The sequence below is a fragment of the Lactuca saligna genome, chromosome 6 (genome assembly GCF_052625555.1).
Source record: "Lactuca saligna cultivar CGN05327 chromosome 6, ASM5262555v1, whole genome shotgun sequence".
In the NCBI taxonomy this organism is placed as follows: domain Eukaryota; kingdom Viridiplantae; phylum Streptophyta; class Magnoliopsida; order Asterales; family Asteraceae; genus Lactuca; species Lactuca saligna.
Genome location: NC_136422.1, coordinates 15,902,105 through 15,919,900, shown reverse-complemented (window position 1 = coordinate 15,919,900; position 17,796 = coordinate 15,902,105). Strand labels below are relative to the sequence as shown.

The window sequence follows — 17,796 nt, the reverse complement described above, 5'->3', positions numbered from 1 at the left end:
ATATGATGTCTCTCACTCAAAGTATATTCCTTTGAACATCCTTTTGCATAAAGGTTTCTTATCTAGTCATAGATTTTCAATATTTACTTCCCAATATGGACACGCTTCCATATTTTCCATATGAAAACTAATTTCTTAATAGAATCTTATCTATTCGTAATGATGTCGATATTGTCCATCCAATATGGAAACATTTCCATAATTTCCAATACTATACTTCCAACTACTCACAAGCGACCAATCCTCGTCGAACTTTGGATTGTCCTTTGATAGTTGTTTAATTATTTTAGTCAAAACCGATTCTAGTCCCTTTTGCCCTCTAAATACGCTAGACATTTGGAAAATTTTAGAATGGTCAAACATTAAAGCATTTGCAATCCATCCTATACCCGAAGCGTATGGGACACGACGCATAATGTTTTATTTTATATGTTCTCAAAATTCAAATTGTGAAGAGGAATGCCGTAATCATAATCGAAATTTTAAAAACACACTATGTACCTTTGACTAAATTTATTAACATTCCACAACCTAATCCTTTAGATTTGAAATGAAGCATAATATTCTCTCCCTTAATTATAGCAAAACAACTTTATAACCCTTACTACTTTGCAAGGTTTAACTCTTTTTTTCTATAATTAATATTGCCAACTTTGCAATACGTGCCTTAATAATCATACAATCATAACATTTATGCTCCCACTATCATGATGATTATTGTAAAACATAACACTTATGCTCCCACTAGCTTTGACATGTATTCATAAACATCTTAACTTTCAGAAAAACAATACTTATTAAATTTCTTAAGTTCATGTTTCTAATACTTAGTGCTTTGATAATCTTTTATCAAGGCTTCTTGAACTTATACACTTTTGCCTTAGATAGTTCATATGTGTGTCTTAACAATTAAGACTAATTTCCAAACCTCACAATTCAAATTATGGAAAGGGATGCCGTAACCACGATCGAATTCGAGAATGCAATTTTACAATCACTATCTTTTAAAATCTTTCTTAGTGAAAGCATTTTCTCACAATCATTTTCATGAAGGAGGAAATCTTATGACACTTAGATTTAAATGGTGTATGTGCTCCTATCCATGTGAATTTGTTAAAAACCAAAGTTTACGACAAATTCAAACTCATATGGATCGAACTTTCTTAATCTTGATTTCTTGCCTTATGGTAGCACAGCTGCCCACCATGTTTTCCAAGTAGTTAAGCAGCTCACCTTTTCCTATCAATGTACTTTCCATTGATCAAGGTCCTTGCCTTTTATGCATTCAAATGAGAACTCATAGGACTCACATGCATAATTAACTCGATTGGATTGACCCAGAAACAAAATAATGTCTTCACGGTAGGTTGTAAACCTCAACTCGTGTGCTAGTGATAATCGATAAGGTTTATTTGATTTGTTCTTGAAACTTTTCAAGATTATTAAGACTCCCACTGACTCCTTGACATATAAGATTCTCTTGTCAATAAACATTTGTTGACAACCAAATATTCAAGAGTTAGTGTAGCTTTTATCAAAACAAAACACTTCATAATTTTGGTCTTAGTTGGTCTTTGTCTTATCCAGGACATCACAACTTTCCACAATTGATGAATGTTATAACCTTCTTAATACTATTCACTCAATGTCACAATCTTGACTTTAAGACTTGTTTTGGAACGAAGTATGATTGACTTCTTGATTTGACCATTTCTTCAATCTTTGATTCCTCTTCTTGGACATACAATTGTACCAAGACTCACTTAGAGGATCAATTGAGATATGGTTCTTAATCATTAAGACCTATCATAAAGCATAAAAGCTACTCTCCCTTCTTTTTAGAATGGAGAAACTCTTATCTTTCTGCCTACTTGATTCTTCTTATTCGTTCTACTATTGATCTAAACTCTTTAATCAATTCAGAATTACACTTAATCTTGTAAGTGTAATCATATTTACTAAGCCTTTAGTAAATCATGACGAATATCTTTGTTACTCTTATGGTGAACTTGATCAACACACAACTTTGTGTACTCGATCTCCTAGTCCTTCACTTGACACTTTGTCAATGAATTAGTCTAATTTCCAAATACGTAATTTCTCATTCATCGTGCATCCACGTTGCATGATTCCAAGTTTCTGTCCAACTGAAACTTGGGCGATGAGAAACTCTCCCTGTTTGGTAAATTCTTGACATTTCCATAAATAACATAACTAAGAATCATATCCATTCGTTGTAGAAATATGCAAAAATCAATTTTCATAACAATTTCATTGCAAGGAAGTAAACAAATAAATAAGTCAAACAAAATTTGTTTTATTTATAAAAGCAGCGGAAAAACATTTGTCCTTACAATGCAAAATCTATTGAAAACTATGTAAAAAGAATATTTCTAACAACTCTATCATAACTATCTAAGCTCAAAATCCAATCTTCAAGTCCATGCGATCAAGATCCATCTCTTGTGATTAGATTCACCTTGCTCTCTTATCAAGCTTCCTTTCTTTTCACCGATCCTTCAAAACATTCAAATGCAATCTTATCACATCATGTATTAAGAATCAATGAATAGGAACTTAATGGAGTTAGATAGTGGATTCTTACCTAAAGCGTAGTCATACTTTTGACTCTCCCATCTCTTAGATATCTTAGGTAAATAGGGCAACTTCGTCTCCAATGCCCCTTCTTTTGGCAATAAAAGCAAATTGACTCTTTTGGAACAACACATGGAACTACTTCAGACATCGCCTTTCTCTTATGATCAAACTTTTCGATCATTGCATGTCTTTCATTGCCATTGTCTATATCCATAGAGGTCTTGAAGGCAGATTCACTAATCAACTTTGCTTTTCTATTGCGCCAAACCATTGCTGATTCAGCAACAATAAGCATATAGGTGAGATCAATAAGGGTTACGTCGTGGTTCATCATATAGTACTCTCTTACGAACTCACTATACGAGTTAGGAAGTGATTGAAGAACCCAATCAACAGCCATCTCTTCACCGACAACGAATCCCATCATTCTTAACCTATCAATGTGTGACTTCATCCCTAAGACGTGTGCACACACCGACTTTCCTTCTTTATGTTTACTTGCCAAAAGGGCTTGAGTGATATTGAACCTTTCAATTTTACAATCTTGTGGGTTAGGGAGAATAATTGGAGGAGGAGGAGGAAGTGAAGCATGATTTCTTGTTCCTCGATCGAATCGTGGAATATCATCTTCATGTGGAATGCTTGTTCCACGGGATTTGAGAAGACCATAGTTGTCGAACTTTGACATCGGGATAAAAACGAATTCAAGTTAGTTGATTGATTGAGTCCTTGGTAAATCACCCAAATGAAATTCCAAGGCTAGGACCCAACACAATATCCTACAACTCGGGAGAGGGATGCCGTAACCTAAATTGCAGAACATTTGAAGGTAAGTGAATGACGATTCACTAATTTCCACCATGAAAAACGAAAAAGAAATTTAAGTTTTAAATCTATGAAAACTCCTAGATCCTTTGAGATTCATTGAACATTTCAATGGCATGTTTAAATCTCGATATGCCCCTCTTGTTTGTGACTGGGATGCCGAGGATCACAAAGCGGGTGTGAATAACCATGCAAACTACATGGTGCCCTCAAATGTTACAATCACCTATTCGATGTGCCGGTAAACCACACACGCTCCACCGAACTATGACAAACATTGAGTCACCCTTTGCTACCTTTGCTTAGAATCATTTAGTGTGCCAGTAAACCACACACGCTCCACTAATGTCTTCGCAAGGGCACAAAGTGTAATTTCATGGAATTGCATCGATTCACTTTTGCCTAAGTAACTAAGATTGGGAATTTGAAAAACATTTAGTTACTTGGTATTTCATTATACTTATAATGGAAGGTTTCGTCCTATCCTACCCGTTCGGCTAACGACCCTCCACTAGTCAAGAGTGCGGTGGGTAAGAGTGGATACCCATTCAATCGCCATTTTATAGGAAATTTCCTTAAACACCCCTTATAAACCAGCTTCGTGAATGAGGCCTACTAACGGTAAGACTGACTTTTACTCATACATATATATAATGTTAGACTTTTAATGTTATATATAGTATAGGGTGTATTTTATACTTTTAAAATACTATATGGTTAACTTTAACAATTACACTTTTAATTCAATTAAATGGTTAACCTAAACTTTTATGGATTTATTAATTAATAAAACCATAAGGGTGTGATTTCAACTTTTCAAAACATTACTAGGGTTTTAGAATTTAACATTTCTAATTAAACCTTTAATCAACTTTTAAATTCAAAAACTTGAGGGCAAGTTTTGAAACCTTTTTTTTAAAACATTAGGGTTTTAACTATTTAAATTTCAAAACTCCAAAAATTTTGGGTTCAAATTTAAACTATAAAACCTAAAGGGGAAAATATGAAACCTTTCATAACAACAAGGATCAAATAACAAATAATTTTAAATTAACATTTAATCACATAATTATCCATATCTGATTTGTTTAATGATTTCTTGCAAAACAATTTATCAATTTACTCAAAATAATTAATCAATTATCTTATAAGGAAACAATTATCTTGTTAATTGATAATTATCTTTAATTAGATCAAGAATATAGTAACTATCCATGATAAGGTAATTAATCAATTATCTTATATTGATCTAACATGATAAGGTAACTATCCATATGCAAAAACAACAAGAAATCTCGAGATAAGCATTATCTGACGAGTTGACTCGTCGAGTCAGGCATGGACTCGTCGAGTCTGCATGGACTCGGCGAGTTCAGCCATGGACTCGGCGAGTCTAGCCTCCAGAATCCAAAAAACAAATTTTCCAGTTATACAAAGCATCAATACAATTGAAACCAAGCTAGGCTCTGATACCACTGATGGGTTTTGGTCATAAGACATCCTATGTGCTCATACAAACCCTAGTGCTTGGATCTAGGTTTCTCTATTGTACATGCTTTGAATCCAAGACTATAAACCCTAATTCTTGCATACAAGTAATCATATTAATATGTAATTAGGTTTAAGATCATACCTTGATTGTTATGTAGCAATAACAACCCCAATTCCTCCTTGAATTGACTTTGGAAGGCTTAGAGTCACAAGTGTCACTCCTCTAATGATTCACAAACACCATAAGCAAGAGGATGAAGAGGAGAGAGGATGGAGGCTACCAAAAACGTGTAGAAACCCTAGAAAGAAGCTTAGCCACGTTTTTGAGCCTTAAGGGGTCTTTATATAGTTGGGCTATTAGGGTTATCTAACAAGGAAACCCTAATTTGGATGCTTAAGCCCTAAGCAACCCATAGACTCCTTTTATCAAGCCCATGGACGATTTCCTTATGGGTTTCCCATTAGAATTCGTCCATCCCTTAATACAAGGCAATCCATGGCCCAAATTGCGATTATCCTATAATTACAATTCCAGTCCCTTAAGTTTAATTAATCTCTTTTAGTCACAAAACTAATTACCAATTAATTATTGACTAATATTAATTAAACAATATGATTTCTCCTTTAATATATTATTCTCATAATACATTAATAAATCATATTTAATCCTTACTCTCCATAATTCATCCTATCAAGTTGCTTTGGTGAAGGCAACCCAAAAGGACCATGCACCATCGGGTCAAGTATATACCAAAATAGTTATGGACTTAGACACTAATCCAACAACAAGTAGTTAAACTCAATGAAAAGTAAATAGGATTAAATGAGGTTCTTGTACAACTAATTAAATAAATTTACTATTTCACTCGATATTTTACCTGTCATTAATTTGCGTTCATCGAAAGTTCATTGAATGTAGTCACTAATTGCCTCGATAATCATTATTATCGGTACATTTTGCTGATTTACTGATAAGACAAAAATTTGGGGAACATCAATGTTGACTACATTCCAACGGATGTTAAATAGGTGCTTGTCCATTTCGCATGATCGATGTTTGCAAGCATTTCACGAGAATCAGGATCAGCCCACAAAAGTTTTCTTCAAAATCAGACACAATATATGAGCTGGATGTCATCCAGAATAATGGTTGTAATGTTCTACCAGAGACACCTCTTGTGTGCATATATTTGAAAACATTTTTAGAAGTATACCCATGATAAGAATCAATGAATACATGCTCTCTGCAAGAACTAACGACATCGTCAATATTTGTTATGAATGATACTTCTCTACCCTGTCTCAAAGATTCTCTTAATCTCATAAGGAACTTGGTACAACATAAGGAACTTGGTACAACAGTAGAGATTAATTTCCACGGCCAGATCAAATGCTATATGGAGGGTCTGGTTGTTCCCATCGATAGCAACCACTACAAACATTATTTTTAGGTAGTCCCCTCTAAGAGGGACACTACTTATGAAGATTACAAGCAAGAAGCAACCTATGAAAGTATGGAGCTGTATTTTTTGGGAATAAAAATGAATTAATTTAGATGTAGAAACATTATCAATTTAAGAAAAAAACAATAGAAAAGTACAAAAAAATATCATCCATCCAATAGTCACAAAACAAGTTTCGAAACGATCCATCAAATCAATTCTGATGTAAGTGTAGGTATGCATGTTAGTTCGGCTAAGGTTGTGAAGGTGAACAACCAGGTTGTTAAAGCTCTTTCTTCGTGTTGACTCTCTGAAAAACGCATTTGAAACAATTTTAGAAGAGATAATTACCAATTACGTAGTTGAAGGTAAGGTTCTAAGCGCGCACGTGCACACACACACACACACACACACACACATATATATATATATATATATATATATATATATATATATGAGACGAAAAAAATTGAGGTTATAATCCAGAATTGAGTACTCTGGAACTGAGACCACAACTCCAGAATACTAGGTTTCGAAAGAAGTGGTCATTATATATATATATATATATATATATATATATATATATATATATATATATATATATATATATATATATATATATATATATATATATATATATATATATATATATATATATATATATATATATATATATGAAACGAAAAAATTGAGGTTATAATCCAAAATTGAGTACTCTGGAACTGAGACCACAACTCCAGAATACTAGGTTTCGAAATAAGTGGTCATTATATATATATATATATATATATATATATATATATATATATATATATCTATATATCTGTATATATATATATATATATATATATATATATATATATATATATATATATATATATATATATATATATATATATATATAGGTGGGTTCAATTGAGAAAATAAAAAATGTTGAGAATGGGGGAATCATTCTCAACCACTCATTTTATTTAAGCATAAAAAGACACGGTGACAAACTTGTAAATATGAGAACAACCTTCGATCTCAAAATACGTATCTGTAGTTCAAACCCATTCATCGTTCGTCATCCAAATTTGTTCTCCAACTTTCAACAATCATCCAGATTTCTTCAGTTAAACCATAATCAACATCATCCGGTGCTAATCAATGACCGATCTTCGTCAATAATCAACACGATTCAACAGTTAACAACAAAAATTCGTTTTTGGTTCTTTTAATTCAACCTTCAATTGTGCTTGAATACGATCAGATCTTCAACATCTATGATTAATTATACTCCCAACGGTTTTAGATCAACATCATCGATAATCAACAAAAATCCACTTCATATCATTCATTCAACATCGATTATCAAATAAAACTTGAAAATTAAGGTTAGAAAAATATCAAATCGTTTTTTTTTTTTTGAAAAATTTCATATAATTCTCTATCAATCTACTCTTTTGTAGATTTAAATAGTCAAAATATCATGTTTCTAACATTTTTAAAAAAAAAGTTAAATTGTATGCACTCTAACTGTTTGATGAAATGCATGAACTAAATTAGCACGTTATATTCATATATGAATATGCTTTCTCAGTATATGATTATTAAAACAAATAACAAAATATGCAAGTCTGTATGTTATTCATATGTGAATAACATATAAAAATTATATATATTTGTGAAAATACATTGTAATATCCATATATGAATATACTGTGTAATATTCATATGTGAATATACTGTGTAATATTTATAAGTGAATATATCATCTAATATTCATAAATGAATATACTATGTAATATTCACATGTGATATACAATGTAATACTATATAATATTCAGATATGAAAATATTATCTAATATTCATAAGTGAATATACCATCTAATATTCACAAGTGAATATACTATGTAATATTCATAAGTGAATGCATCGTCTAATATTTAAATATGAATATACTATGTTTATTATATGCTATATTCATATATGAATGATAATTAAACTGTAAAAAAAAAAAAAAAAAAAAAAAAAAAAAAAAAAAAAAAAAAAATTAATCATAGTTTTTATTCATAACTGAATAACGAATGTATTGTAGTAAAAATCTGATTCATTTTTATTCACTTATGAATAACGATAGCCGAACATATAAAAAAATAAATTTTTTATTTTATCTTAAAACTATATTAATATGGATGTCTATTGTAGAAAATAAAAAATCATGGATTTTGGTATATTTAAAATCATTTTTCGATAAAAATAGCTTTTTAAAAATTAAAAAAATCGAAAAAACTATGTTTTTGTATACATTAAGGTAATTATTAGCACAGTTTAAGGAAACATGTTTTGTTCGGAAACATATGTCTATTCCTTTCCCATTTCTGCTGGTACGACGGAGACTTTTGCGGCAAAAATAAATGAGTGGCTGAGAATGATTCCCCCATTCTCAACTTTTGTTTTCCTCAATTGAACCCTCCTATATATATATATATATATATATATATATATATATATATATATATATATATATATATATATATATATATATATATATATATATATATATATATATATATATATATATATATATATATAGGTTCAGGTTTATTTGAGACTATTCTAATTTTGTGAGACCGTGAGACCAAATCTAAAAATAATTTTAAAATGCAAAATAAATGGAAAAATCCAAAAATTCTTTTTTTAAATATTAGTTTCGGAACTTGAATTAACTAAAAAAAATATAAAAAAATATAAAAAAAATAAAAAAAAATAAAAAAAATTCCGTTTTTTTTTTTGAAAAATACGTGAAATATTCTAAATAGAATATTACACTGACATATTCTAAAAAATAATTTTAAAATGCCAAATAAATGGAAAAATCTAAAAATTCTTTTTTTAAATATTATTTTCGGAACTTGAATTAACTAAAAAAAATAAAAAAAAATTCTATTTTTTTTGAAAAATACGTGAAATATTCTAAATAGAATATTACACTGTACATATTCTAAAAATAATTTTAAAATGCAAAATAAATAGAAAAATCAAAAAATTCCTTTTTTAAATATTATTTTCGGAACATGAATTAATTAAAAAAATTAAAAATAAAATAAAAAAATGCATCTTACGGTCTCACAAAATATAGGTGGTATCAAATGAACCCCTATATATATATATATATATATATATATATATATATATATATATATATATATATATATATATATATATATATATATAGAGTCAAGATCAAATAAGAAGGAAATTTTTGGTAGGAAGGTAAGAAGTTTTTTTTCTACATATTTTTTTCACGAACAAACAAAATGAATCATTAGATGATTCATTTGTAAGATGATTCACAAGAAAAAAATCTCAAAAAAACATCTCGATGATTCATTTATACAATGATTTTGTTGTTATTCACTAAAATTATCATAAAAATGAATTTTTTCTTAATTTACTTAAAAATGAATCATAAAAATGTTTTTTTGGGAATTTTTTCTTGTGAATCATCTTACAAATGAATCATCTAGTGATTCATTTATTTTGTTCGTCAAAAAAATATGTAAAAAAAAAAACTTCTTACCTTCCTACCAAAAAAAATTTCTTACCGGATCTATATCCTATATATATATATATATATATATATATATATATATATATATATATATATATATATATATATATATATATATATATATATATGTTATATTTATTAAAATTTACTCGATTTCCCTAATTCTCCACTTCATATCATCATCAACAAAATTTATTTTAAACACCATTCACCAAGGCATTAGGAATGAATAAAACAATAATGATGACAACGTCACACTAGATTTGGTCCGCATAAATGGATTCTAAATGTTTTTTTTTTCATTATGCCTACACTAGGTGGGGTAAAATTGGAACCAGTTATGGAGAACCCAAATTACATAAAGTGTTGATGAAATCTTTAAAGTGCAAAGCATGGGCCAATGCGTCATCCCACATGCATTGTAGACTATTTAAAGTGCGTAACAAAATCATGACTTTCCTCTCTATAAATACTTGCATTGTAGAAACGGAAGAACCATCAAACTGAGGTTACTTAGCAAACTTGAGTTCATTTGTAACCTCTATATAAACTTCTTATAACCATGGCTCCTGTACTCGATTTCCCTATTAATGTAGGCCTAATAGACGATGTTCAGGAATTGAAGAAGGGCCGAAAAACCAAAATTCCGAACAGGTTTGTTCGCGATGTGGCTGAAAGGCCAGCGGTAGCAACAATCCAATCACCCTTGTCGACTAGTATACCAGTCATTGATCTTTCAAAACTCATGAAAGGAAACAAAGAAGATTTTCACTTTGAAATCATGAAGCTCTCAGCTTCCTGTGACGAGTGGGGTTTTTTTCAGGTATAAAGTTACTCTCTTAAAAAGGTACTTTTTGTTTAAGTAATAATTAACGAAAGGTAAAGCTTTTAAAAAGCATATTAGCATCTTGTAAGAGAACTATTGTATTGTAACACTTGCATGCGGAGTAAAGGAGTTGAATTAAATGCAACATGGTCATTCTTATGTGACCATATATATATTGGTTGTGTCTCTGCATGCAGGTGATAAACCATGGGATTGATCTTGATCTGCTGAAGAAGATAGAGAAAGTAGCCATGGAGTTCTTTATGCTTCCCGTGGAAGAGAAACAAAAGTATCCAATGGCACCAGGAACTGTTCAGGGATATGGGCAAGCTTTTGTGTTCTCTGAGGATCAAAAGTTAGACTGGTGCAATATGTTCGCTCTTGGACTAGTGCCTCACTCCATAAGAAACCCAAAACTTTGGCCAACCAACCCACCAACGTTTAGGTAATTCTCCACTAAAAAAGAGAGAGAACCTTTGACTTCTAGGTTAAAGGTCTAATTTCTCCATTTTTTTGACTTCACAAAAAAAAAAAAACATGAGCACTCAACAACTTTTTTTGTGCTAAATAGTAAATACCACAAGAGAAATTTACAATTTGATGTTTTGACCATAAAATTCAAAGTGTTTTCTATATAAAATAATTAGGACTCGAACCATTGCCATATCAAGAAAGCACATTTAACTTTGGTACTTTACGACCATTGAATACTTTTACAAAGGAAGTGTATGTTTTGCAGTGACACTGTAGAGACTTACTCGAGAGAGATCAGAAAGCTATGTAAAGATCTTCTAAGATTTATAGCATTAAGTCTTGGGCTTAGAGACAATGTTTTCGAAGATATGTTTGGGGTGAGTGTGCAAGCGATGAGAATGAACTACTACCCAGCATGTCCTAGACCTGACCTTGTATTGGGTTTAAGCCCCCACTCAGATGGAAGTGCTCTCACAGTGCTGCAACAAGGTAAGGGCAGCACTATTGGCCTCCAAATACTCAAAAACAATACGTGGGTGCCAATTCAACCTGTTCCAAATGCGCTTGTGATTAACATTGGCGACACCATAGAGGTAAAGTAACTATTCTTTCAAGAATCTTTGGCATGATCAGAATTAATTGAAGATAGATTGATCTTGATGTTAACAGGTTTTGACGAATGGGAGATACAAGAGCTCAGAACATAGAGCAGTGACACACAAAGAGAAGGATCGACTGTCGATTGTTACTTTTTACGCTCCAAGTTATGAGACAGAGATAGGTCCAATGCCAGAAATGGTGGATGAGAACAACCCTAGCAAGTATAGAAGATACAACCATGGAGAGTACAGTAGACACTATGTAACCAACAAGCTGCAAGGCAAGAAAACCCTTGATTTTGCCAAAATACCACCCAAGAATTCATTCTAGACTAGAAATTAAATCAAATAACCCATGAGCATATTGTTTATAATGTATAATAATATTGTGTTGAAATCTTAAATAAATGAACGCAAGTAAATAATTATTGATGATTATTAAGCCATAAACAGGGACTACACCATATTTACCCACATGTAATTTTACCCTATCAAATGTTGTTATACTTTCCGTGTATATCGCAATTAGTTAGGTTTAACTTATTATATGTGACGATCGAAAAATACAACCAATTTAGATTTTTCAAAAACAACCCGATTTCATTAAACTGTTTACAAAAGGTTTTCAATACAAATCATTTAGAGTATTCCCAGAATCACATTGCTACAAAATCATGAGGAGCGGTACGATCACGCTTTCGCCTTGCCACAGTCTCCTGAAGAACCTGAAAAACATTAAACCACAACTGTAAGCCCGAAAGCTTAGTGAGATACCCCCAGAATACCAACCACATATACGCCCTTCCAGGCTACGACCTTCCGGTCCAAAACATATTACCTTCCGGCCCATAACGTATAAAACATACATAACATAACAGAACATAGAACAACCATGCATATCGGGTCTACTGTGTGACTGGTACGCCGGATCGGGCCTTCAGTCCACCGGATCCATCTTCCGAGTCTAGTCATGTCCTTCGAGTCTACAGTATGACTGGTCCGCCCGCATCGGGCCTTCAGTCGGCCTGGTCCACCCTCCGAGCCTCGGCACGTCTGGTCCGCCCGCATGGGGCGTACAGCATATCTGGACCGCTCGCTGGGCCTTCGGAACAACCGGTCCGCCCTGAGTATCTTGGCCTACAGTTAAAAGCAGGACCGCCTCAACCCATCTCCAGTCCAAACAACCATGTACACATAAACATATAATCATATAATAGTTCACATTCAAACAAGCCGATCTAGCAGATCACATAGCATAACATACTCTAAGCAGGATACCGTCCTAACAGATCATTAGCATAGCATCTCCCTATCTCTCAGGATACCGATCTCGATCAGGTCTCTAACATATACCGTCCTAACTCTCAGGATGCAAGCATATCACAACAACAAAATAATAACAACTACCCGGATCTCAATCCGATAAGGGCCGACCTTGGTGCCTTAGACCCTGTTGATATAGTGAGGATAACTCACCTCGAAACTGCCGGCTGAAAGGATAAGATCCCGCTACTCCAACCCTGACACGAACTCCTCCACTAAACATCGAAACATTCAATTCAATAAATGCCCTTAATTACCAAATTACCCCCGAAAGACAACTAGTCAACCTTGGACAAAGTCAAAGTCAACCCCAGACTGACCCTACTCGCCGAGTCAACCCGATGACTCGCCGAGTCCCTATGCTCAGAACTTCCCTCAATCAGCGACCCAACTCGTCGAGTCACCCCAAGACTCGCCGAGTCTAACAACTCTGAGTCCACTCGCACCCAACTCACCGAGTCATCCCTTGACTCACCGATTCTTGACTCAACCAGGAAATATTGGGACTCTTCGACAAGACTCGCCGAGTCCAAGAACAGACTCGCCGAGTCTAAGGCTATCTTCAACCTACTCGCCGAGTTGTTCTTCTAACTCGCCAAGTTCCAAGCCATCTTCAAGCAACTCGTCGAGTCCACCCATGTGACTCGCCGAGTATCACCAGTCTGAATCAATTCAGAAGCACTCCAGGCCATGCAATTGATCCAAAACATAGATCCAACCTCCTACAATCCATCCATCACGTAAAGTGGCAAACTTTACGTGAATCCAAAGAGATCTAGGCCTTATTCACCTTAGAACTAAGGTTTGGGACATGATAGCTCCATTAACAACACAAGAACAGGGGCTTTAATGCTCTTAAGATCTTCTCCACTCCAGATCTGAGGTAGCAACCTCAGATCCATCCTTCAAACTCAAGATGCCACACAACTAAGCTTCCCACACAACCCCAAAAATGAGAATCTAAGAAAACACAGCCCAAGAATGAAATATTACATCCAAAGAATGCCCCAACAGCAATGAAACTCGAATCCAAGCAAAGCCCTTTGATCCAAGCCTCTTCTCCTTCAAGATTTCTTCAACAAGCACCTCTCCAAGCTCCAATTTGCTCAACAATGGGGTTCCTCCACGAAATTAGGGTTTCTGGGACTCAAGGGGGATCAAGGAGGCTGTGGAGGAAACATAATGGTCTTTATATAGGGCTCATTCCCCGGATTTAGGGTTTTCTTCACCCAGCACCTACTCGCCGAGTCCATCTTTGGACTCGCCGAGTAGGTCGCTTGACACGCGACCAAAGTCGCGACTCTACTCGCCGAGTCCATCCATGGACTCGCCGAGTCGCCCTTCAAGATTTACACTTTTAGCCCTTCAACTCTACTCTTGCTATTCCGGGATGTTACAATTCTCCCCCACTTAAATTAGGCTTCGTCCTCGAAGCTTGTGGCAACTCAATTCCAAAATACTCCCACGACGCGCCACCTGGATTTAACCGGACCAGGTCCCTCAAGGCATACCCCATGAAACTCAACTCATTCTCTCTTTCCTTATGGTGTCCTGACCACCGTCTCAAACCGGGCACCGGCTATACCCTCCGATAGTCGCACACACAACCGAGAATTACCCATGATGCCTTACTGCTCCAATTCTCATCATTCACCTGACACATATGGCTAGAAAATCATGAACCATCGGATCCCCGATCCGAATCCCACTCTATCCACTCCATGACGACAGAAAGTCCCATCCTTCAATCCCGGAGCAACTCCCACGAGTTCTCCTCTTGCAATCACACCGCATGATGAACTAGCTCTAGCACCCTCAGGTTTTGAAAACCCGATACACTGATAATAGCCTCAATCATCCCTCCAGGATGAACCACTAATACATACTCAAAACCCTGATCAGAATCTCACTGAGAGTCCAAGACCCTCTCCCTGCATCCCTTCCGAACCTCCCTATTTGGCTCTACACCTGTAGAATCCCCTCCGCGCCCTGAGCAGACATCTCAAGTCGGAAGAGCTTTTATTCCACTGCCGCGAACATGCTACTCAAAAACCACCGTCGGACCACTCCAATCATAACTCTACACTGCCACTTTCACTTCCATGAATTCGCACTCCCTTTCAGAATTTCATTCCTCCCTCTTTCCTTACCAAGGAGATCACTCGCCCGCCCTGTCACCATGACAGGTACTATGGTGCTCACCCCACGCTACACTACCTCTTTAAAGCGCACCCGACATCCATTCGACACAACTACTCTGACTCTCATCGCAGGGACTTTTAAGCCCATGCACTATCTTCACTGGTCAAGATCACTACCCGGGGCCAGACCTTCCAATGCAATCACACGGCAACCTACGCAATCCATAACCTCGAACCGATCCAACAGTACTCGCAGAGTCTTCAGCATGATTGGACCGCCTCACCAGGCCTTCAGCCAATCTGGATCACTCTTAGAACCTTCAGCCAATCTGGACCGCTCTCAGTGCCTTCAGTTTGGCTGGACCATCCTCCGAGCCTTCGGCCTGACTGGTACGCCTACCAGCCTTCAGTCTATCCGGACCGCTCAACTAGAATTCATCATTCCGAGCTATCTCTTCGGGGAGTCCTCTCGTGCATACCGTTCTAGCCCTCTAAGGGTTCCGAAATCTAATTCCATCATACATACTCGATCCCGGCCTGCTCCCAGGCCTTCCATAATCAAATGCCCTAGGTCTGTACTCCGCCCCGCATGCCTGCTACTCACCCATACGAGCCTGCTCTCGGCTGATCGAAACACCGCTGAATTCCCAAGCAGCTAACCAACCTCTCAAGCCTAACGACCATCCGGAGAATTTCCAATTCTCCCCCACTTAAGACACTGACAATTAACCACCGGTCGCCATCACCGATCTTCCAAAACAACAATGCAGAGAAAAACAACACTTACACGCACTTAGTTCCTCACCAGTGCTAACAACTTTCATAAAAACATATTTCCACACTGAACAACCTGCTCGAAAGGAACCCAATCTTTAACTTTCCATTCCTCAGACTGCAGAAGCTACCCGGCCTTCAACCAACGCCGCGTCCGCCACTAATCCTCACAAAGATAATCAACGATAGCTCTAAGCACTGATCCGTAACCATAACGATCCTTTACGGAACAAAGGATACCAAGACAAAATCCCGAACACCACTCACCAACCCCTAAGGAACAACAGATGCCACACGAAACCCGAAACGCGATTCTATAACCATCCAACGAGACTAGCAGATAGGCGATACTCCACAATAATCATAAATAATTAAGACAATAGGAAAGAAACATACCCGCAGCAGCAAGCTGAAAAGCACGACCCTAAGCCCTTGGGGGCTGACCTCCACCTGTGATCCTCAACGTGGCCGGTGCTGGAGCCTGCACCGGTACCGCAGCAAGCTGTGGACAGTTGACCCTCAAGTGTCCAACCTGATGATAATGATGACAGATCCTCAAATCCCGAACCGGCACTGATTGCCGACAATCCCTCGCATAATGCCCATCCTTCCCGCACTTGCGGCATGCACCACCGGACCGACAGACTCCGGCGTGACCCCTTCCACACTTTCCACAGACGTGGCTACTCTGCTCTCCCATTCTGAAATCAACGGTCTTAGACCGCTTCGACGCTGGCTGCGACTGAACCGGAGCTTGCCTCAGCTCACGCATCTGCAACTCAATCTCTAACTCACGCCGCCTGGCGGCCTCCTGCAACTCTAACAAGGCCTCGCACCTCTGCGCAGACACAAGCTGCCTGATGTCTCTCTTTAGCATACTCAGATATCGGGACATCTGAGCCTGCTCCGAAGCGAACTCAGGGCAAAACATCGCCCTCTCAGTAAACATCCTGGCGATTTCCGTCACCGACTCCAAATCCTGCTTCAGCTTGAGGAACTCCTGAGCCAAGCTCTCCCTCTCGACCTGTGGAACATAACGAGTACTGAACATCCCTCTGAACTGATCCCATGAAATCGCAGCCCTCTGCGCATCCGTGTATGACCCTGTGGTCAATCTCCACCAATCCTTAGCCCCGAGCGTTAACAGGTTCAGAGCGCACCTCACCCTCTGATTAGCAGGGCATGAACATGTGAAGAAACATCCCTCCACATCCGATAACCATCTCATAGCAACGATCGGATCCTGAACTCCATCAAAGGTGGGAGGCTTCACATTATCGAAGTCCCGATACTAAAAACCTCTACTAGCTCCTCCCCCTGCCGCTGCTACAGCTGTTGTAGCCGCCGCGGCAGCCGTCTCCGTGAGAGCCGCATAACGCTCATCAAAATACTCCACCATGGCGGTCTTGACAGACCCAAACAACTCCGGCAGCTCAGCCCGAAACAATGCAGCAACCTCATCATGCAGGATCTCACGAATCCTCGCATCCAACTCGTGCGTACTCATCTGACTGACAACCTCGGGCTGCACAGACCCACCCGGAACTCCCTCTCCTGCTCCTGATCCTGGCCCGGATCCACTCCCAGCGTGCCCTGAAATCTCCATACTAAAAATAAAGCACCAAAAATCTCTGACACCTCCCACTATCCCAGGAACCAACTCTCAACCCAACCCTAGAGGTCATGGTTTCCCTAATACGCGTATGGGTCCTGTGCTTTCAGTAGTACGGGCCCATACTACCTTCC

At 36.7% G+C, this 17,796-nt stretch overlaps 1 protein-coding gene across 1 annotated transcript; it reads left to right on the top strand.

Moving 5' to 3' along the window:
- The first annotated feature begins 10,395 nt into the window (after nt 1-10,395).
- LBO1 (2-oxoglutarate (2OG) and Fe(II)-dependent oxygenase superfamily protein) lies at nt 10,396-12,247 on the top strand. The gene is made up of 4 exons (XM_078962411.1): nt 10,396-10,736; nt 10,937-11,184; nt 11,479-11,806; nt 11,883-12,247. Exons 1-4 carry the CDS (start codon nt 10,476-10,478, stop codon nt 12,141-12,143), a joined length of 1,098 nt encoding a protein of 365 aa, XP_078818537.1. The 5' UTR covers nt 10,396-10,475; the 3' UTR covers nt 12,144-12,247.
- Nucleotides 12,248-17,796: the final 5,549 nt, after the last annotated feature.